The following is a 20,024-nucleotide window of genomic DNA, read 5'->3' on the forward strand; positions in this document are numbered from 1 at the left end:
CAGTTCGATTTGAAAGGCGGCTTGATCTCGTTCATCAAGATTCGGCCCTCGGCCCCGGCAGCAATGCCTATGGGCGACGAATCGTGCCACTACGACAATGGGACTTTTTCTGCCTCGCAGAAAATTAGTTAGTTAGTTAACTAACTAACTAATTTTCTGCGAGGCAGAAAAAGTCCCATTGTCGTAGTGGCACGGTTCGTCGCCCATAGATTAGAGCGGTGAGCCAAAAAGTCCCATTGTCGTAGTGGCACGATTCGTCGCCCATAAATGCCCTCCAAAGCAACGGATGGGCCTAGCGTTCAAGCTGAGCGCGAGAATTGGCAAGCCCTTAATTCTGTCCATTGGCAAGACTCTGAGACAGTCATCTGGGTGCCTTACGAACAGAAGAGTATTCGAAACGGCCAAAGCGTCTTTGATGGAGTTGAACAGCTAGCAAAGCTAGTCCGCAGAACCGTCGATGGTCAAGAAGAGCCCGTTCCCCGGGCCTGGTGGTTCTACGAACGTGACTACCAGCGTGCGTCCATCAGCGAAATCTTCAATTTAGAGCGAGTCCACAAAGCTCGCCTTCGCAAGGCCAGCTGTAACGACTGGTGGTACGTCGGTGTGACTCAATGCTCAGCAATTTCCCACCCTCTCCGCCTCGACAATGGTGAAATTTGCGATCAGAAACCCAGACATTCCAGACAACACATTACGGGTCCAGGACCTCAATCCCCAGGGTTTCATGATAAACGATGATGATTCATTCAAGGTCGATTTCACTATGTTTATTCGTGGTGAACTTCAGTATATTGATGCCACCCAGGATCTCGCAATCACTGCCTTCGTGTCTCCAAATTTGCTTCCGGCTAACGAGCAATTAAAGGCCCTGGAAGCAGTCAGCCGGACGAAGTGCTTTGGAAATTTGCCAGGGAACAAGCAAAACGGATACTCGTTGAGAAAGATGGTCATTGGTCATGGAAGTGTTGGCCCCCCTGGTACAGGAAAGACCAGAACCGCGAAGCGCATTATCCTGACCCTCGCCTCACTCGGCCTGAAGGTTTTTGTAACGGCAGGATCCAACAAGGGCGTAAATAACCTATTCCATCCCGTGTTCCAAGCCACCAGGAATGATCAAGAACTCCGAGCCTGGTGTGGCCCAATCGTTCGCTTCAGTTTGATACTACCTAACTCTACCCGCAGATTATTTCGCCCGCTCTGCGCGAACAAGCTTCAGGCCTGCCCGACATTAGGTACCTAAGTGCGGCTAGAAAGAACTAGGTCAGCCGATATTGTCATTGATGGGTATTACTCGACACTGCTATGTGCATCAGGCCCCTAGGTAGTAACCAAGAAATCGCTACCTATCAGCGGGTACATGGTTCTATTCTGATAACTAAGACAATTGTAGTTATTAAATTAGCCAGCTGAATGCTATGGGTCCGACAAAAGATGAACCATGCCATCAAATCTCCTCCTTTTCATCTTCTTCTGCTTCTGATCCATTACCGTCGCCTGTGACGTGCCGGGTCTTGCAAGATAGAAGAGTGCATTAAATTCAGAATAACTAAGATAGGGAGAGAAAGGAAGGAAGCAAGTTGCAAAGTGGGAATGAGCCAGTTCTTATAGCTGAGTCCTGACCGCTTTGTAAACGATGCAAACAACCAACTCTCGCTTAGCAATAGCAAACAAGCAAAAAAACAAACAAGCAAAGCAAAGCAAACGTTGGATCGTAACATCGCCGAGGGGACATCACCTTCCCCTTAATCAGTCACACCTTGGACAAGTAGCCAATCATCATCAGCGAGCTCCGTGTCTGGGTGATCATGTGTTGGAAGATCCAAGATTACCGCAGTGTATTCCTTCGTGGTTGCCACTGGGATGGGCCATGACCATTTAGCAAGCATATTTAGCATGTCATAAAGCTTGCCCTTGTCGATAGTATCAATGTATGGCGTGTCCTCGGGCGGTATTACGGCGTATTCCTTGAAATCCAAAATGCGGGTGAACTGAACATGGAGTTGCCCATCAAAATATCCAGCTAGGACCCGAGAGTGTCCGTACTCGTCGAAAATGATAAGCAGTGTCTGCATCAGGTATGAGTACTATGAGGCACCAAAGATGTTCCTGACGAAGTAGCTAGCTTACCGGAAACATGTCTTCTCGGCGTGGTTGTTCCTCGCGGATTGATAGGTACTCTTGCCACATAGAATCCAACATAGTACATGCTAGGGCTGCGACTTCATCTCTCGAGGGGCGCGAATTATCGCCACATGTACCGACATCAGCCATAGCCCATATATAAGTCTGTTTGTCTGGTGTACCGAGTTTTTTTGGCCAATAAGGCCGTAGGCTAAAGGGTACCATTTTCAAAGCTTCGAACTTTTCACCTATACAAGAGCCGTCACGAGCAACACATACCCTGTGGAAGGTCTCCCTGAAGAAGAGTAAAGTCAGGAGAGTAGCACACATTTGCGCATAAAGGTAGAAACTTACTCATCGCTACTCCAGCCGTAGTTATTGGGTATCCCGTTCTCCAAATCTCCAAATTTATCTTGGAGGTCCTCGCTTCCCTCGAATGAAAAGGCATTGAAATCGAGCGACAGGCATTCCGGGAAAATATCAAGGCTACCGGCACTACGATTATTATCTCTCTTCAAATAGGATAACATCTCCTCTGCACCTCCAAACATATCAGGGTAGAAATCATTTGCCTCCAAAACTTCGGGAAAATCGGTCTTTGGAAGGAAGCAAGGAATAGACGAGGGTGAAACGTCGCCGGTCTCGATATCTAGATGATGAAACTGGATCCGAAGGTCTAATAGTTCCTCATCAGAGATGACTGGATTGTAGTCAGGTGAGTAGAAATACAACGATTTCGGGTCCGAAGGAACAGGACGTAGGGCTCGGAGAATAACCCAAATCTCATTGCCGGCAAGCGCAGGACGCCCCTGGCCGGTGTCTAGCTTAGGACGTCCCTGATCGGTGTCCAAGTTGAAAAAATGATCCAGGTCATATGAACCAGTTTCCATGTTGATGATAAGCGTTAGTTTGTATGAGAGTGTAGTAGAAAGACACAAAGAATGGGTGACGAGGCTGTGCGGGTAAGTAGAAGAACACCAATCGGCGTGAAAACGCTGCTAAAAAAAGGTGAGTCCTTGAAAACTAAATCCCATCTAGATTCTACGTCAGAATGGGATACTAATCCTAATTCGAACATTCATGCTGCTGAATTCGGTAAAGTAGGTCACTGATCATCACGTGATGACTCTGAGCAACTCAGTGAGTCTGGGCCCGGACTGATATTTACTCGAGCCTGACTCTAAGCGCCCTCATAAAAGCGGCAGCTATGATAGGAAAGCCCCACCTGACAGAGATGATCTTTACTTTTCGCGAGCTCTGATTCGGGGTTTGGATATACTAGTGAGCGCATACTATTTGCAGTTGACAGGAATTCGGTTGGGATTCGGATGCAGAGGTTCTTTGTGAGGTCATTCTGATACAGAGCTGTCTGCAGTGCCCCTGGATTGTATAAGAGATTTGGTACCTTTCTATAGACATACACTTCTCTTTGATCATTTCATTTCGGGGTGTCTCATCACCTACTTTCATATAGTAAACATATATTTCTCTCTGATCTCCATATCGCCAAAATGGAGCAACACGACTTACTATTCATTGTCGATGCGTCAAGCCATGAAAACTGCTATCTACAATCGCTGAACATCTCTCTCCCTCAAATAATTTCGATTTCCGATCAAAAGGGCTACTTTTCACGAATCGGGGTTCTCATATACCGCGACTACGAATACAATAGGGTCACCGAATGGTCAGGATGGTGGAGTCAAGGGCAACATGAACCTTCGCAAGAGCAACAACCCGACCTAATCGCTTTCGTTAAAAGATTCTACATAACTAGGGAACGCAAGTGCCATACGGCCGTCAAGACAGCTCTTGCAAAAGCCTGCGAAATTATGCGCGCGAATGCGAAAACACTGATATTTCTTTACGCTGAGAGACGCCCTGATCTACATCAGTATCCCACGTCAATGGAGAAAACTGCCCTGCTGGCCCCGGGATCCTACTCCAAATATGGTCCCGCATGTGTGGATTGGGTGTCAGCATGTAATACCCTTCGAGATGGGCCGAAACAAGCACAGGTCTTTTCTATCCTTAATGAACTTGTGACGGAAGGGAATGCTGCCTGGTACACCTATCTGTCTACCAGGACAGATGGGACTTGTGTGCAAGTGAAAAGTTACTTTCCGAAGGACATTGCTAAGGTGACTATTAATCTGCTTCTAGCATGGATGGGAGTGGAGAAAGCTCCTTTCTCCATCGACGAAGACCAAGAAGAGGATTTTTCTGCAGAGCTGTTACGCTATATCTCGGTCAGCGAAATTGAGTGTCTTGACAATGAAAAGGGTATGAGCACCCATCCATATTTCTGGGCCATTGTAAGGTGGATAGATCGCAATGAGAACATCACCAGGGTGAAGTTGACTGGGAATGTCATGAAAGAATGTGTTCCCAGAAAGACAGCCCCTATGCCAGACTTTGCTGAAGAGATCGCATCTCTCATCAACAGTGTTCCTGACACAGAAATGTATCCTTGCGTCTTCCTTGACCCGACACTGAGCTTTGCCAGCATAAATTATGGCGCAGAAGAGAGGAGGAAGAGAGACATCTCAGATCTGACTCGATCTGAGCTTTTGCAAATTGGCCGATCTTGCAACCCCGATGTCCTTCGGCGGTATGGTGCTATCCTGACCAGATTGACTATCGTGTCATCGGCGCGTGATATGCCTGACCATATATCCAATACTAATTCCGATCATGTGCCCAAGATTCCATTGGTACTGGTAACGGGAAAATATAATAAACAGTTCTGGAAAGTCCTTCTCCACACCATTGAACCGGGAACGAAACTGCCCTCGATCTGCTGCTCTTCTCGCTACCCTCAGTCTGCGTATGGGGATTGTGCCTCTTTTAAAAGCAGCAGAGCAGGAGATGCTCGCATTCAAAGATAAATGGAATGACCTTTTGACGCCGCAGACATGGAATCTCGGATGCTTGACACTTCTCATCGACGCCGATGAAGCACACCAGAGACATCTAGATATGGATCTGACCGACAACCACTCCCGGATCTTGAATCCCACTGACAGAATACTGTTTGAACGTCTGGTTACTTGCAAACTTCTGGAACAGGCGATCTGGATTCAACTAAAAGCTCGAGTGCCATGGATTCCGAACAATACACTCGCATCAGTTGGACCACTAGTGACATGCCGAGAGTGTGAGTATCCTAGATCCGTCACTATAATGGGAGCCGATGGAAAATGCGGTCTTTGCCTCGGCGAATACGTCGACGAGAAGGAGAAGGAAATATGCATCAATACAGGAGTCTCAAAGGACGTAACCGCCACTTCCAGAGTCACCTGGGTCGAATGTACATCAATCTCCTGCCGAGCCCAATACGTTATCTATAGCCCTTATTTGGTGGCCTCTCTCGCGAAATGCCATTACTGTCGAAGCCAAGGGTCTCCTGCCCCAACCGTCCAGTGTAAAAAGTGCTCAAATCATATGATCTGGCCCGAAGAATACAGGCCTTCCGCGTTCAAAGAGTCAGACTTCATCTGCCCCCCTTGCACGTCAGGCCTTGTCCCAACAGCCAAGATCGAAGTGACACCACATGCACTATCAGCCGAGAACACATACTCCTGGCTAGTCCAAGATGCAAATGACCGGCAAGCATGGCCCTTCCGGGACGACTCCATCTTCCAAACCATCAGTAGAATGGGCAGTGAAGGATTCCTTTCCAGAATCAGTCTTTCCCCTTCATCTAAGTCCCAGCTACGCTACAATGGAAAACTGATCCACAATTCCAAGGCGCTAATCTCAATCCTCCAGGACCGAGTCGCAATCAGCAAAGCAAGCAACGCAAAATGTTCGATGTGCTTCCATAGATATATGTGCTTATACCCAGCCTGTGGACGGGATGGCTGCCGCCAAAAAATGTGTAGCGTCTGCTTGTTAGTGTGGTACAAGTACAACTCTGCAGGCTGTGTGATCAACCCTGCGGTGCTGGGATGTCCGTTCTGTCGTCGATACCCCACTCTTCGCCTAGTAGTGAAGTATGGATTGGGTATTCATACAGTTAAAGATTTTTCCAAAGCAGTCTGTGGCAAGGGAAAGTTCATTTACGCATGGTGCAGGAAATGTAATACTGCCAAGGTGGTGATGGAGCGGAGTTGTATGCTTGGCAAATCTCTCGAATTAACGGACTGGGTTTGTCATGAGTGTCGCGAAGCCATAAAGAGAAGGCAGCGCCAGATGGTAGATAATGACTGACGAGGATGGTTATCAATGGACAAGAACCCTCCAGGATAAGTAATTAATGGGATATTTCACTTGTGAATTGTCCGAACTAGCTAGCTACCTTGCAGGAAAAGATCTCGTTTAATGAGTACCACCCTCGAGCTCCAAACTAACATCACGTAGGAAAAGGACTCCCAAACAATGGGAGACAAAGTACTGAATGTGAAGAAAACCCCACGTAGAGGAGATCTCCAGCGGCGTTAGAAGAGCAGAAAACCCCCCGCAAAGAAATCACGATATTGGAAAAGACGGGAAAGCACAAAACATCAGGGGGTATGGGTAATGGTACAAAAATAGGAAAATTAGGGGCCGATGAGAGACTGGGGAAAATAATTTGCAGACTAATAAGGCGAGTTGACAACTTCATCCCTACCAAGACGACTGCTCCATCCACTGCGCGCACGGTTTGGTGTGGCAGGACCAGCGATGCTCTCGCGCGTAGGCTTCATGAAGGTACGCTTGGCGACCATGTTGACCTCGTTTGGCAGAGCAACGATGACATTCTTGTCGGAGCCGAATCGGAAGTTATCAGCCATGACATTCTCACCATACCGCTTGATGGTGTACGGGTCCTTGCGGTTGGCAATAACCTTCTTCATACTCCATGTAATGATGAAGGGACCGGTAGCGGTGACGATGCTAGTTTCCGTTGAGTCGACACCAGTGTTGAAACGTGCTGTGGTGAACGAAAGAGGCTGTTTCGTCTCGTGCTGGAACTGGGCAACGTGTGCGGGCTGCAAGCCAAGACGGCGGGGTTGAGGCTTTGAATCCTTCGCGAAAGCACGCTCGAATCCGAGCTTGCCCTCATTTTTGCCTTCCTTTTGGAGCGAATCAATGAGGAGAAGGTAGGTACGGCAAGTTGCCAGCACCCAGCGTCCATCTGCGGACACATCAAGACCGATAATCGGCTCGCCGAGAGCCGGGATATGAGTTTTAGCATTGATGCCCAGACGGTCGAACATGCGGATGTCACCCTTGTTAGAAGCGACAGCAAGGTATCCTTTCTCAGTAGTAGCCATAGCTGAGAAGTCATTCTTGCTGGCGTACTGCTTGAGATCAGAATCGACAAGCTTGTTGCCAGAAAGACGAGGGTCGATGCGGAAGAGGGCGTTCTTGGAGACACCAACGAATGGCTGCGCCGCGGTCATTTGCGCGAATTTCTGCGTGTTTCGTTAGTTTTATCCAGAGATAGATTTCAGATGGCGAGACAACTTACATTCTCGGGAGCGAATGTCTCCACGGCGATATCGTCATGGACCTTCCATTCGTCGACAATTTTGCCGTACTCCAGATCCATCTTGAACAGCGAGTTGGGATCATCTCCATTCTGAAGAATCATATTCTGATCCTCGGCATGGAGCATGACCTTCTTGGGGCTGAAGAGTTTGCCATTAGGGGTCTCGACCTTTGAAATAGTCGTGGAGAACTCAAGGTTGTTGTGAGCGGTGTGCTTGAAGACACCGATCTTGGACCCACGGACAACGAATGATCGATCATGCTTATAGCCGACTGCCAGTTGCGAGTTGACGTTTCCGTCTGCATCACGCGTGACAATATCTTCTTCCTCTTCATCGCTGTCATAGTGTTCACTGCGCTGAGCATCGTCCTGGTCGCCATCGTATTCCTCTTCGGCCTCTTCTTCTTCTTCCTCGACCTCTTCCTCTGGCTTGTCTTCGGAATCTTCCATGGTAAGGTCCTGGAAGGCATCAAGAACATAATCTCTGTCATTCTCCTTGACTTTAGTCCACTTCAACTCGTTCAGCTGTTCCCATAGCGCCTGCATCAGACCCTCCTGGAACCGTTCTTCCGAGGCTTGGTCCTTGAATCGCAGGAGCCATGAGTACGCCGAGCCATCTTCACTGTAATGGTTGAAGATAAATGAAAGATACTCGAAGTTAAAGACAGGGTTGATATCGGCGACGACAGCTTGTCCTAACCACTCTTTATCCTTGCCAGAAATCTGGAGCCAGTACTGCCAAGTACCAACCTCTGAGACAGTCGCAACAATGTCCGACTCCTGGAGCACAAAGGTTCCCGTGGAAAAGTCGAACAAATGCAGCTCGGCGTTTTCCTTGCAGAGAATCTCCTTGGCTTCGGGGTGGGCTGCAGATGGCGGGGCAGTAGTCGGTTCCTCCTCAAGAGTGGCAGTCTTGATCTGGCCCTTGGATTGAGCGTATTCCACGTCTTTTGTCATCGCTGCAACTGAATCCTCTGCTGTAAAGGAATTTCTGGTCGGCGAAGAGACCGGGCTCGCAGTTGGAATGGGTTTCTCTTCGTTGTATGAGAACTCCTGTAACTCTGCCTCGGTAGCCCTCTGTGCGCTGCGACGGTGTTTGCGTTCGTATTGACACTGGAGGGCGGCAAGCTCGAAAGTGGCAACTTTATCCGCTGGGACCGAAGGGTCGCAGATGAATTCAAAGAGATCACCAGCGTCGCCGCTCAGGTCATCCCAGGCCAATATCTTTGCGCCTCCGTCGCGGAGTTCAGAGCGAAAGTGGAGGGTCTGGTCCAGGAGGAAAACCTTCTCGTCCTTATCGAGGCCGTCGCCGGCGCCTTGCTCGCCGTCGTCGTCCGCAAGTTCTTCCTCGCCCTCTTCATAGGCTCTCTGGATGACAAGCTGGTATTGGAAGTCCTGTCCGGTACGTCGGATCGTGGCAGCGGCGTCCTTGAAGATAAGCTCAGAGTAGCCTTTAGGCGACTGTGGGCGGACGAGATACAGCTCGCCTTGGGGGATTTCGATGATGGTTTCTTTCGAAGCGTCACCAAACAAAAATTTGCTCACTATTGAATTAGAAGAAGAGGCGGAGATCAGTTTACTAGTTCAAAATACTAAATAACAGAAAAATGGCCTTATATGGAGGAGTTTGGCGGGGCATGAAAAGCGCGTTGCTTACCGTTGCGGAGCATAAACATGGTTGCGAGGGGCAGCTGCCAAACAAAAATTCGTGAGGCAGTTGAGAGGAGGAAAAGAGGTAAGAAGAACTGAAGGAAAAATGAGATAGGAAAGAGCGGAAGAAATAGGCACCGTAGCAAAGCCTCTTCTGCCTACAAGAAAAGGATAGGAAGAAGCAAAAGCAAGTCTTCTCAAGTGCAATAATCACAATAAAAATCGCTTCCGTCATAGATTGCAGGGTCGTGGCTGTTGTGGCTAATTGCTGAGGTAAGCATACCGCCTGCCTGGGCAACCTAGTCCGAAATAGGCAATATGCTTTCTACATTCACGGATGTTCTATCATTGTTCACTGTCTTTTGTTACCTTCTAGTCAGGATTTACAGAGCTGGGAAAGGTTAGTGAAGCATTAAAAAGGAACATTAAAAAGGCATAGCAGAACTTAAGTAGATCACACCTTGCACACGACAACCAATACCAGACTATTGATACAAGCTTATGTTCATCCATGGATATCTCAACCGCTAACTACCTCCCTTTGGGCATTAAAATATGTACAACATGTTCGTTGGATAGTTCACGCTATTCTTTCTCTTCGTTTTCGTCCTCGCTTCCTTCCTCAAAAGCTGCAATCTCCTCTAGCTGTTTCATCTGTTCTGCTTCGGCATCTTCTTCGTTCACATCTTCATCACCATTCTCGACATCTTCCTCGCCCTGCTTCTGATCTGCCCTCAAAGCGCCACCTTTCCGGGGAGGAATAACCTTCATGAACGCCTTGCCCCAGTCACGAAGTTCCAACCACTGAAGCATAATCTCAATGACATGGTTGGTGGCCAGTACCGGACGATGGGCCATTTGAATGTACTGCCCGATAGGCAATTTGGCAGTTTTGATGCCCTTTGCAACCGCTTCCTTGTAACAAATTGCCTTGTGTCGGTTTTTATCCACTAGTGCTCCAACAATATAAGTGCTGTAAGGCTTCAGCTCAGTCAGAGTATTCTCACTATCACTGCTGAGATATATGATTTCACCGTCCTCAGGCTTCGCATCAGTTTGTTCAGCGAACGGTCCGGCGAGTTGACCTCCTCGCGGGGCTGTCATCTGTTGTTTGGCCAGCTCGCCAGCACGTACAAAGTCATCCTGTAGAAAGCGAACCCGTTTCCAGTTTTTGTGGCATGCCAGTACGGTGTCAAATCGCTCCTTCAGTATTTTGTTGAATGACGAGAATATCATGTGCCCATTGTAGAGTGCGCGGCTGTTGTCCGAGTATGAGCGCGTGAGCTGACCAGCTAATGAGATGCGCTCTCTATCAGACATCAGATCGTCGTAGCCGCAATCCATCACGAATGTAAGAGGTAAGAGTGTTGACTTGGTGTGCTTGGCTTTTTTGCCCCGCCATAAGACCAGGAGCTTGTTGGCAGCTTCCTCGCCGCCTTTTTCTCGTGCCTCCGCGATCATAGCTTTGCGACGCTCTCGCTTTTGTATGATCTTGTCCTTCTTCTGGGACTTTTGAAGCGCGCGCTTTTGCTGATGAGCTTCCGCGCGGCGTAATTTCTTCATTTGATTTTTCGACATAACAGCAGGGGCCCCCTGAGCATCTTGAGTTGTAGGTTCATTGGCAGTTTTTGTATCATTGTGAACTGTGAATTCCGAGAGATCGAGAGGTTCGTTGCCAATCTGAGCGCACGCGGGCTCCGGCTCGTTGCTGGCAACATCATGAGTGCCAGTCATGGCCGGGCTGAGCTCCTCGTGTGTGGTATCTTCGTCGTGATCGAGTTTGGCTAATTTTCGAGGCCGCTCTTGCGCCTCCATAGTGGTGTAGTGGAATTGGCAAGCAAAAAATAAAGGTGGGCTGTCGACTGTAGATCAAAAGTTCAAAAAGCGCCCGCCCCGAAACCCATCGACCAATGACCTGCGCCGCAGCCCTCATTACTGTGCACAATCCACGTGACTATCCAGACCCAACTTCTCCAATCGTCACAGCGACTCCACGCTATCCCTCTAAGCCCCTTACCAGCTCATTACCGTCACAATGCCTCAGGATATGCCCCCAGCGGGGGGCTACGCTCAAGTCCAGTACAAGGTAAGCCATGCAACCGAGTTTCCGGGCTCCCAAGGCCCTGCGCACCCAGCACACAGACATCCAAGCTAACGGTTTCGTTTCTTACTCTCTATAGCGGAACCTCCCTGCCCGCGGCTTCAAGCCCGCCTACTACATGATTGGCATGCACGTTATCATGGTCTACGGTTTCTACAAGTACTTCCACGGTGTCCGTGAGCAGCGGTACGTTTCACCCAGCAAGAGACTCCCCTCCTGCCTCCGATCGATCCGAAAGAACGAACCGCAATTGGAACCCGATGCGAACCTGCTAGCTGAAGAAATAAGCGAACTAAATGGCTGATAAGTGTTTGAACGATAGTGAGCTCGCCCGTGAGAAGATGTGGTCTCGTCTGCACCTCACTCCGCTCCTCCAGGCAGAGGAGGACCGCGACCAGGTCCGTCGGCACTACGCCGACAAGGCGCGCGAGAAGGAGCTTCTTGGTACCGATTCCAAGGTCTACAACTCCGACCGGTATGTTTCATGAAAGCGCAATTGGACGCTATATCATTCTCTCGGTTTATACTGATTTCGCTTGCCTTGACAGCTTTATCCGCCCTACCTTCGCCTATACCCCCTCCAGTCTCACTCAATAGACAGCCTGACAATGTCACCCTTATTCTGAGCGATATTGTACCTCCGTTACCTCCTTTTGACTCTGTATGATGCCGGTGTTTTGGGATGCTTGGTTGGGTGACCCCTTGCCTCCATGGTATACGGACTGAACTGGGCTTTTCTGATCGTTTGTGGGAGAGCTAGAAGCATTGTGGTGGAAGCTGGGGTGACCTTCTCGAAGCGAATTCGAGGAGAACATTGTAGATATTACTTGCCTAGTGAAGGCTTCAGTTTGGTCTTTTGCAATATGTCTTATTTCTTTGCTCGTTCAAAATCTTCATATCCTGTTAGAACTACAAATAGGCTGATAGTAGAGAAAGTGATATATTTGTGTCTAATAATATGTGTTTTTTATAATATCGTCTCTTGCGAAGCGCCGCTGGTTGCTAACGACGGGGGTAGTTGATAAAGCTGCAACGCAGATCTAGACAGAAAGCAGGGCGAAATGTGACACTGCGAAAATAGGAGTCGGGCCGTCAATAGTGTACAGAATAGAGAGGGACCATTCATCGTGTAGAATGAAGATTAACAGGCCCAACAGCACCACAGCATATCCCAACCTTTCGCAGCCCAAAAAGCAGATGATGTTTGGCCTATCCGAATAGATCAGCAACACCACCAAGATCGGGACCATCGTTAATATCGACACGGTGGTTCTGCTGCTGAGTCTCCATCTCATTGGTCATGTACCTCTCCTGCAATGCTGAACGAGCCTTACGACGTTCCTCGCGAGAACCCAGCATCTTCCCTTGCTCGGCAATACTGATGCCACGCAAGGGCTCAAGAAGATCCAAGACTAATCCGCGCTGCAGCCTTGGTGAGGTAGTGAGATGAAGTGCTTTTTCCGTATTGATCACTTTCGCTGCGCTAATTCCTGGCAAAGTCAGGAAAACAGCACGAGGGGTCTCGCTGCAGAAGCTATAGAGACACCAAATTGATGCAATTAGCTGAGCCAGGTCCTTTTGCATATCGACAAAGTATGATTCATGTACGGATGAAATGCATGCTGTGAGGACATCAGTACATATGAACTCGCGGATGGTCGCGATGGTTTGGGTGTCCTGGGTATCGTTCGTGGGCACAAAGTCTTGCAAGATTGACCGAATGACGCGGGTGATAATGCTACCGCTACGCGTATCGCGCATGCGAAGAGCATGCGTACAGAAGAGCATGACTGGCTCAAAGATCTGGGGGGAGGAGAGGACGAAATGGCGGATAGAATCAGAGAGGTTCGGTGTCGGCAGGGGTGCGCTAGGATCCGATTCAGCCCCATCTGGGTCTGAGAAGTCACATTCCGTCAGTATCGGGTCGTTTATCTCTATGCGTAGCTGGCGGGTCAGGGAGTGTTTACCACCTCTCTGTGGATCGAATAGACTGGCTACCATGATCACAGCAGAGTAAGTCAACTGGCGAAGGACACTTTCGGACTTCATCTCCGTAGTGAGATCTCCGTCCGAAATTCCATTCCTGCGTTGTTCAATGATTTCCCATTCTGTGGTGACTTTACGATCAATATTCGTGAACAAAGCCGATAGCATAGGAGGCAAGAATTGGCTGCGGAATTGCACAGGGCAGTCGTCAATCAGACAACGCGAGATGTTGAGAAGAACTGAGAACTGGTGGGAGGATAGATGCGGTGAGTCAACAAACAATGCTTCAGATAGGGGTCCTGGGAGTTCGGCGAATCCATAGAAGTGCTCTCGCATCCTGCTCATGCTGAACAGCATGGAGTAGCATGCTTCGCGGACAGCTCTGACTTTTCCTCGAACCGATGATGCAAACCCTTCAAGTGTAGACTTTGATGTTGTGATTCTGGCGTAGAACTCGTCGCGGCTACCGATAGAAATACCAGCCTGCCAAAATCGATCTGTGAGGATACGTTCGACTACCGGTTGCATGCCTTCGACCATATTCCAATTGGCAGGATTGTGGAAGGCATGGGCGTGTCTTAAAATTAAAAGTTAGCTTGGTGGCATGAGTCAGCGTTAGCATAAATAATTACCTGACAAGCTGCAGCAGAGTGGGAAGAATGAGAGGGATCAATTCGTGCCACATATCGCAGGCGATCACATAGGCTGGCGCAGATTTTTTGACTCGATCTGTGGAAACGGCCAACATAGTCTTAGTGCCACGCAATGGCAACAGCTAGAATAGAATGAATCAGATTGGCCCTAGCACGGGGAATGAGATTTGTGCTTCTTACCTGGAACTTTCTGGTCATCTCTTCTTGGACTAACCTTCCTTCATTATCCAGTGCAACCTCGGACCAGTCTGCCAGTTTCTGTGCTTGTTTAGATTGCATGTATGGACCGACATTTTCCAGTCCAAGCATATTGCAAAACCCGGGGAAAGTGGAGCTACTCTGGCGAAATTGGTCGTCTTGCCATGACTCTCGGATGGGTTGGAGGAAGGCTTCAAGTCGGTTTTGGCGCAGATAAGGATCCGCATTGATTGCGCGTTGCCTGTATTGAGTCAGTATGAATCAATTTTAGATAGACAACAGGAAGGGGAAGAGGAGTTACATAATGATGAGCAAGATAGAAGTCAATTCCATTTGCAATTTATCATCGACACGGTTAGCCAGCGTGATTTCTTTGATCTTTGGCTCGAGAAGGTCATAGAAGGTCTGCAGTGGGCAAGGTTAGAGAGTACTGGACGATCGGGATGTGGAACATGACGTACGTAGAAATAGTCTGCATAACGCATAGCCAACCGACGAAGTTCAGAGCTTGCCAATCCATGAAGTTCTTTGACAGCCTCGGAATACAATGGGTATTCAGAATGATCTGGTAGGCGTGACATTAGAATGTGTTCCAGAACCTTGAGCGCAAATCCTGGATGATTGTCCAAAGCCCTTGAAGAGATGTCGACAGCCAATTTGATGACTCTTTGTTTAAGGACCGGATCCTATATGAACAGATGAGTTGAAAAATCCCTTGGGTTTGGGAAATATGACATACCTCAAAAGACCTTAGCATCAGACTTGAAGCCCAGTTTTCCACCGCATGTTCTAATTCCATTCGTTTAGACTCCTGTCAGAATTAGCAACCGATGATTCATTCTGCGCTTCATCCTCTTACATCACGTTGTGGTGCTTTTCCGTGAGCCGAAACCCACTTGTTGTAGCCCTTGATGACAGCCTCTACCACTGCGAACTGAGCATCCGCTCGCATAAGAGGAATCGAGGATTTGGTGAAAGTTTCCACTGTAAAATTAATGAGTCGCAAAGTCCATAGTTCATTAGATTGTTGACACTCACTGCTGAATGGCTCAACGCCGCTATACAAGTTGTCGAGATTGGTGTCCACCCGGGCCAGAATTTCACGCACCGCTTCTTGGGGCCGCTTGAAGGTGATAATTTCGATGATCGAGGAACAGTAACGGCGGTAATTTCCAACAAATGCATGTCGCTCGGGAACTGTATCAATGTCCTCGAGTAAGAACTGCACCGTGGGATCATCGGATTCAGTCGGGAGACACTCCCAACGAAGAAGCCTCTGGGTACAAATGTTCAAGAACTGGGGAGTTTGTTCTTGCACAAAGTCCATGTTACTGATTTTTGAGTGCTGTAACAGTCTGGACCAAAGATGCAAGCAAGGTATGGAGACCGTCAGGCTCTGGTGTTGCATGATGTTGACCATGAATTGCAGGAATGGCGGCAGATTCAAACGGTCCATGGTAGAGGCCAAGAACTTGGCATCTTCCAGGCATCCTGCAATATATGAGACCATCTCAGAGAGCTTTTTAGAGATAAGATATTTGGGATCATCAACGTCATCCGGTCCGACGATTGACCATTCGTAAAGCCCCCGAAGAACAACAAGGTATTCTGACTCAAAAATCAGACATACTAGCTCGTGGGAGTCTTCGGTTCCGATGTTGGTCCTTCCATAAAGTGCATGAAGTGCTTCGATTGCAGAGAGAACCACCTGCTCATCTTGACAAGGCAAAGCCCGGAAAATGCTGGGAACAACCTGGGAGGCAATGACAGCTTTATAGACGGACCATGACAAGGCAGATCTCAAAGTGGCCAGAGCCTTTATGGCCGCATCACGGGCCTGTTTGGAGCTAGAGACATTCTGGACGCAATTGTCAAGAAATTCGCCGATTCGAACGAGCCAGCCCTCCTCACCACAACGTGGAATGGTGGGGCTAGTTTTATCCCCAGTGATTTGCTCTACGATGCCTGCAGGGGTAAAGATCTCGATGAGCGACCGATTGAGCTCACCTCCCCGTAGTGACGAGGCAATGTCTTCTCGGAAAAAGACATCCTCGGAAAGAGTCTCAAGAACAGCGAGGATAAGCTCTTTATGAACGAGAGATGCACCCCAGAACTGAACCATGTTGGCATCCATATCCATCCAATCCAGCCCCCAGGTCTTCTTAGCAGCCTCGGCCCACAGCTGGGAGATCTTATTTCGGAAATAGGCAGGGTCTTCGGGGCGGACGTTCTCGGCGAGTTGCAAAATCATCATGCGTAAGGTCTTGGCTTCTTCGGGATTGGTGAAGTTGTATTGGCGAAGAACGTGATCGAGGAGAGTCAGACCGAAGTATCGGACAACGGGCTCATACTCCATACGAGAAGCCAAAAGGAAGCCATTTCGCGCCGCGGAATCAGACGCTTTAAGGTTCTCCACGAACTGCGAAGCCTCCTTTCGTATATCGTTTGACGATGCAGGGTTGTGAATGAGTTGCAGGGCACGGATTATGTCGGCCATGCCGCCCTCCGACAACTCCTCCGCAGCCATCTTGTCGACGCGTTGTAGAAGTATTTGATGAACAAAAAAATTAAGTCTCAATCCCGTCCTAATGTAGTAGGCCGCGTCTCATAGCTCAGAGAAGATAGGTAAGACTCGTCCGGTATTAGTTTAGCAGTCGGACACCGCAATGGCCATCCACACGCGCCACTCGCTCTTTCCGGGGGTAGGGTGGTTCGAGGTTGAGGACCGGACTCGAAGTTATGAATCGATATATTTGCAATGCACGTAGTTGGCGAAGTAAGGTCGCGAAATGGAAGACTCGCAGAAGACAATTGGTGACTTGTCGGCTGAGAATTTTCCCTGAAGATCAACAAGGGCACACCGCTCACCGTTGATGCTCCGCTGAGTCCGCTCTTCCTCCACCTTTGCGCACTGGATAGATGACTCGATGGAGGTATTTCAATGTTAAAGAGGATCAGCTAGGTAACAACTCGTACGATATTTTTTGGTTTCCTTGCTAATAATATATGCTGATCTACGTGATTTTGGTGTCATCATAGCTAGAGCTATGCCCCTCATCATTGTTTATCTTATCTCCCATACCCGCTCGTTGTATACTCCGACAGACCTGTCACATATATGTACACTTTTGAGTGAGCTTCAATATCGGTCGGAGGACCATTTTATGCCCTTGGATCTGAAGAGGCAGTAGAAATTAATACAATATAATGAAGCAATTGATTTCAAATTGGCAAATAGGAACTTCAACTCTCGAGATACAACTAGCAATTTCACATTATGACACACTGGCCCTTCTGGCATTGTTCCAGATAGCTGACATCTTGGCCTCCAGGATTAGCAAACTCCCCAGGTTTGCGCTTAAGTCCCTCAATCTTGATATCCTGTTGTCCTTCGGCATGCCACCATCGCAGGCGTTGTAGCTTGACACCCTGGATGTCCTGGACGTCAATGTCCCACTTGCCGCCGCTGACTGCAACCACGATGTTACTCCCTGGGAAATGGAACTCGGGAAGATATATTTCGGTCGGGGCAGTCGTGGCGGTTGCCCCTTCAGCCGTCAGCGATAGAGTAAAGGCACAATTCCTGAGATCGAAAACATGACTATCCAACTTTCCGCTCACGTATGTTGGACTCGGGCGGATATATGCCTCTGCGGCACGATAGCCTTGCTGTCGTAAGGATGACTGGGAGAGGTCACTGGAGATCGAGGGAGTTGACAAAGCACCTTTGAGATCACGAGGTCCAATATTTGGCTCTGTTGAGCTACTCTGACTTTCGGAGTAGGCCGGGGAATGGGTGTCAAGTGGGCAGGTGGTGGATCCTGCTGGCAGTTCGAGATCGTCGCGAGAATATATAGACAGGTCCTCCCCATTCCAGTGATCACCCCATTCGTGGTCGTTCTACGCCGTGTCAGTACCGTTCATGTTCTGAGGGGCAAATACACCTACTTGCGTGACATAAACCCACAGAGTAAAGCCATTGGAAGTACTGCCCTCCAGTGCAAAATGATTTGCATCCATAGCGCTGGTTTGGCTACTATAGTCTCCAGTCTTGTATGCATTTTTGTCGTCCATGTCATATGGAATCCCAATCTCCGTAAATACCACCGGATGACTGCCCATGTAAATTCGGCTTTCATCGCGGAGGAACTTGAGCTGGTCACGCAAACAGTTGCGAATGGCCGTCTCGCCAACTTTGAGCGCAAAGGCAGGGGTGAGGTACTTGCCCCGGAGAACACCAATAACATCCACATTGTAGAGTCGGTTCCTACAGGAGTCAGTACTGCCGACATCCAATTGAAGTACCTCGACCAAAGCTTACCAATGTTTTGTCAAAAGAGTTAATCCATCATAGAAATGAACCGCATGGACCATATTAGGGTCGTCATCAGCAGTGCCGTTAAGATCTGGCGGTACCTCCATCACAGGTGGCTGGCAGAACATTATTGCGTCCGGCCAGATTCCTCGAATGGCATTTTTGTATACTCGGTAATGATTCAAGAAATATGTGTTGGTAAATCTGTCATAGTCAAGTGGCTCACCCGTCTGAGGGTTCTTTGAGAAGTAATCTTTCCGTAGAAGGGTGTCTGTGGCCGGATCCCAAACTCCATGCTGAGCCCAGATGCACTCTCCAAGTTTCCACCCAGGGTCTCGTTGCCAGCCATATTTGCTATCATCGTAGTCAGTTGGCAACCAGGCTATCTCGCCTGCCGGGTCTACAAGGTTTGTGCCAGTCTTGTAGGGACCGAAATTTCCAAATGCCCATGTTGTCTGTTCGCAAGCCTTGCCTGAGCCGGTGAGCATTGCTTGGAATGCGGTTGGTGAAGTCCCAAGTTGAAGTTGCTGCTCCGGCGGAATTACTGAAATGTCTTGAAAACCAATGATACCACGATGAGGCTCATTCATGCTTTCCCAGCCAATGATCACTTCGCCATCAAGATCACCCGCTTCATGAATTCTTCGTGCTAAGTATGCACATGCATCAATAAAGTGGTTCTGGAGATAATCTTGGATGTTCATCCCATCGATGATTGCCTTAGGAGCGAAGTCCCGCCCAGCCCAAAACAAGGTAAACATGGTTTGACAAACCAGTCTAGTATAATTTGTGCTCCAGATCATCTTGGGGAACTCGGCGGGGACATCGTATGTGTTTTGTACCAAGGCGGCTTCCGTGTCTCTGAAGCTTTTAGGGTTTAGTCCCGCTGCATAGAGCGTCCACATCGGTGCCCCAGATCCTCCCGAGAACCTAGACCACTAAGAAGGGGTTAGCATGAAGTTGTAAGCTATTAAGCTATTACCCGGGTGATCATATATACTCACCACATCCTGATGCGGGTCCATAAAGACCCAGAAATCGTATTGCTTAGCTATCCGGAGAACTTCTATGGTGTATGCAACCCACTCATGGTCGTAAACTCCCGGTCCCGCATGCTCAATGGCTTCCCAGGTAAAGATGTACCTGATAGTGTTATAACCCCATTTCCGAAGCCGTTTGAAATGAATATCGGCATCTTCCAGTGGAAAGGGACGTCCAACAAATGAGACATTGTCCCCGTCAAAGAACTTCTCGGCAATGTATGAGGGGATGTCGGGTGTCTTTGGGTACTTCGCATCAGCCGCAAGGTTTATCCCTCTTAGCGTAACCTCCCGATTGTGAGGGTCTCGAAAGGTCTGTCCCTCGACTCTCAGATGTAGAGGGGCCATTGTTGCTCTAGTTCTACCGAAGGTCGAGTTGAATGAGGTCGTAGTGTCACGCGGGAGTTCAAGGGTGGGCAAGTTGAAGAAACGAAGTATAGAAAGGTCACAGCCGGTGGGTCTGAAAATAGGTAACGCTTTCCGA

At 48.7% G+C, this 20,024-nt stretch overlaps 8 protein-coding genes across 8 annotated transcripts; 3 read left to right on the forward strand and 5 right to left on the reverse strand.

Annotated features, from left to right (window-relative positions):
- Nucleotides 1-646: 646 nt before the first annotated feature.
- On the forward strand, nt 647-1,240 carry N7518_003075 (uncharacterized protein; the record flags this gene model as incomplete). Its single annotated transcript, XM_057184002.1, has 1 exon — nt 647-1,240. One exon carries the CDS (start codon nt 647-649, stop codon nt 1,238-1,240), a length of 594 nt encoding a protein of 197 aa, XP_057045452.1.
- Nucleotides 1,241-1,750: 510 nt separating this feature from the next.
- Nucleotides 1,751-3,011, reverse strand: N7518_003076 (uncharacterized protein; the record flags this gene model as incomplete). The annotated part of the gene is made up of 4 exons (XM_057184003.1): nt 1,751-1,756; nt 1,830-2,066; nt 2,128-2,416; nt 2,476-3,011. The coding sequence occupies 4 exons, from the start codon at nt 3,009-3,011 to the stop codon at nt 1,751-1,753; spliced, it is 1,068 nt and encodes a 355-aa protein (XP_057045453.1).
- A 621-nt stretch (nt 3,012-3,632) lies between these two features.
- On the forward strand, nt 3,633-6,333 carry N7518_003077 (uncharacterized protein; the record flags this gene model as incomplete). Its single annotated transcript, XM_057184004.1, has 2 exons — nt 3,633-4,841; nt 4,876-6,333. The coding sequence occupies 2 exons, from the start codon at nt 3,633-3,635 to the stop codon at nt 6,331-6,333; spliced, it is 2,667 nt and encodes an 888-aa protein (XP_057045454.1).
- Nucleotides 6,334-6,701: 368 nt separating this feature from the next.
- On the reverse strand, nt 6,702-9,273 carry N7518_003078 (uncharacterized protein; the record flags this gene model as incomplete). The annotated part of the gene is made up of 3 exons (XM_057184005.1): nt 6,702-7,520; nt 7,577-9,141; nt 9,255-9,273. 3 exons carry the CDS (start codon nt 9,271-9,273, stop codon nt 6,702-6,704), a joined length of 2,403 nt encoding a protein of 800 aa, XP_057045455.1.
- A 559-nt stretch (nt 9,274-9,832) lies between these two features.
- On the reverse strand, nt 9,833-11,062 carry trm10 (tRNA (guanine(9)-N(1))-methyltransferase; the record flags this gene model as incomplete). The annotated part of the gene is made up of 1 exon (XM_057184006.1): nt 9,833-11,062. The coding sequence occupies one exon, from the start codon at nt 11,060-11,062 to the stop codon at nt 9,833-9,835; it is 1,230 nt and encodes a 409-aa protein (XP_057045456.1).
- A 220-nt stretch (nt 11,063-11,282) lies between these two features.
- On the forward strand, nt 11,283-11,945 carry N7518_003080 (putative NADH-ubiquinone oxidoreductase subunit GRIM-19; the record flags this gene model as incomplete). Its single annotated transcript, XM_057184007.1, has 4 exons — nt 11,283-11,333; nt 11,428-11,534; nt 11,671-11,823; nt 11,897-11,945. The coding sequence occupies 4 exons, from the start codon at nt 11,283-11,285 to the stop codon at nt 11,943-11,945; spliced, it is 360 nt and encodes a 119-aa protein (XP_057045457.1).
- Nucleotides 11,946-12,557: 612 nt separating this feature from the next.
- Nucleotides 12,558-16,712, reverse strand: N7518_003081 (karyopherin MSN5; the record flags this gene model as incomplete). Its single annotated transcript, XM_057184008.1, has 8 exons — nt 12,558-13,911; nt 13,967-14,109; nt 14,168-14,426; nt 14,487-14,590; nt 14,647-14,871; nt 14,925-14,996; nt 15,045-15,169; nt 15,224-16,712. 8 exons carry the CDS (start codon nt 16,710-16,712, stop codon nt 12,558-12,560), a joined length of 3,771 nt encoding a protein of 1,256 aa, XP_057045458.1.
- Nucleotides 16,713-17,455: 743 nt separating this feature from the next.
- Nucleotides 17,456-19,888, reverse strand: N7518_003082 (sterylglucosidase 1; the record flags this gene model as incomplete). Its single annotated transcript, XM_057184009.1, has 4 exons — nt 17,456-18,085; nt 18,134-18,452; nt 18,507-19,438; nt 19,505-19,888. 4 exons carry the CDS (start codon nt 19,886-19,888, stop codon nt 17,456-17,458), a joined length of 2,265 nt encoding a protein of 754 aa, XP_057045459.1.
- Nucleotides 19,889-20,024: the final 136 nt, after the last annotated feature.

This window comes from Penicillium psychrosexuale (assembly GCF_028828465.1).
Source record: "Penicillium psychrosexuale strain IBT 29551 chromosome Unknown utg000002l, whole genome shotgun sequence".
Lineage (NCBI taxonomy): Eukaryota > Fungi > Ascomycota > Eurotiomycetes > Eurotiales > Aspergillaceae > Penicillium > Penicillium psychrosexuale.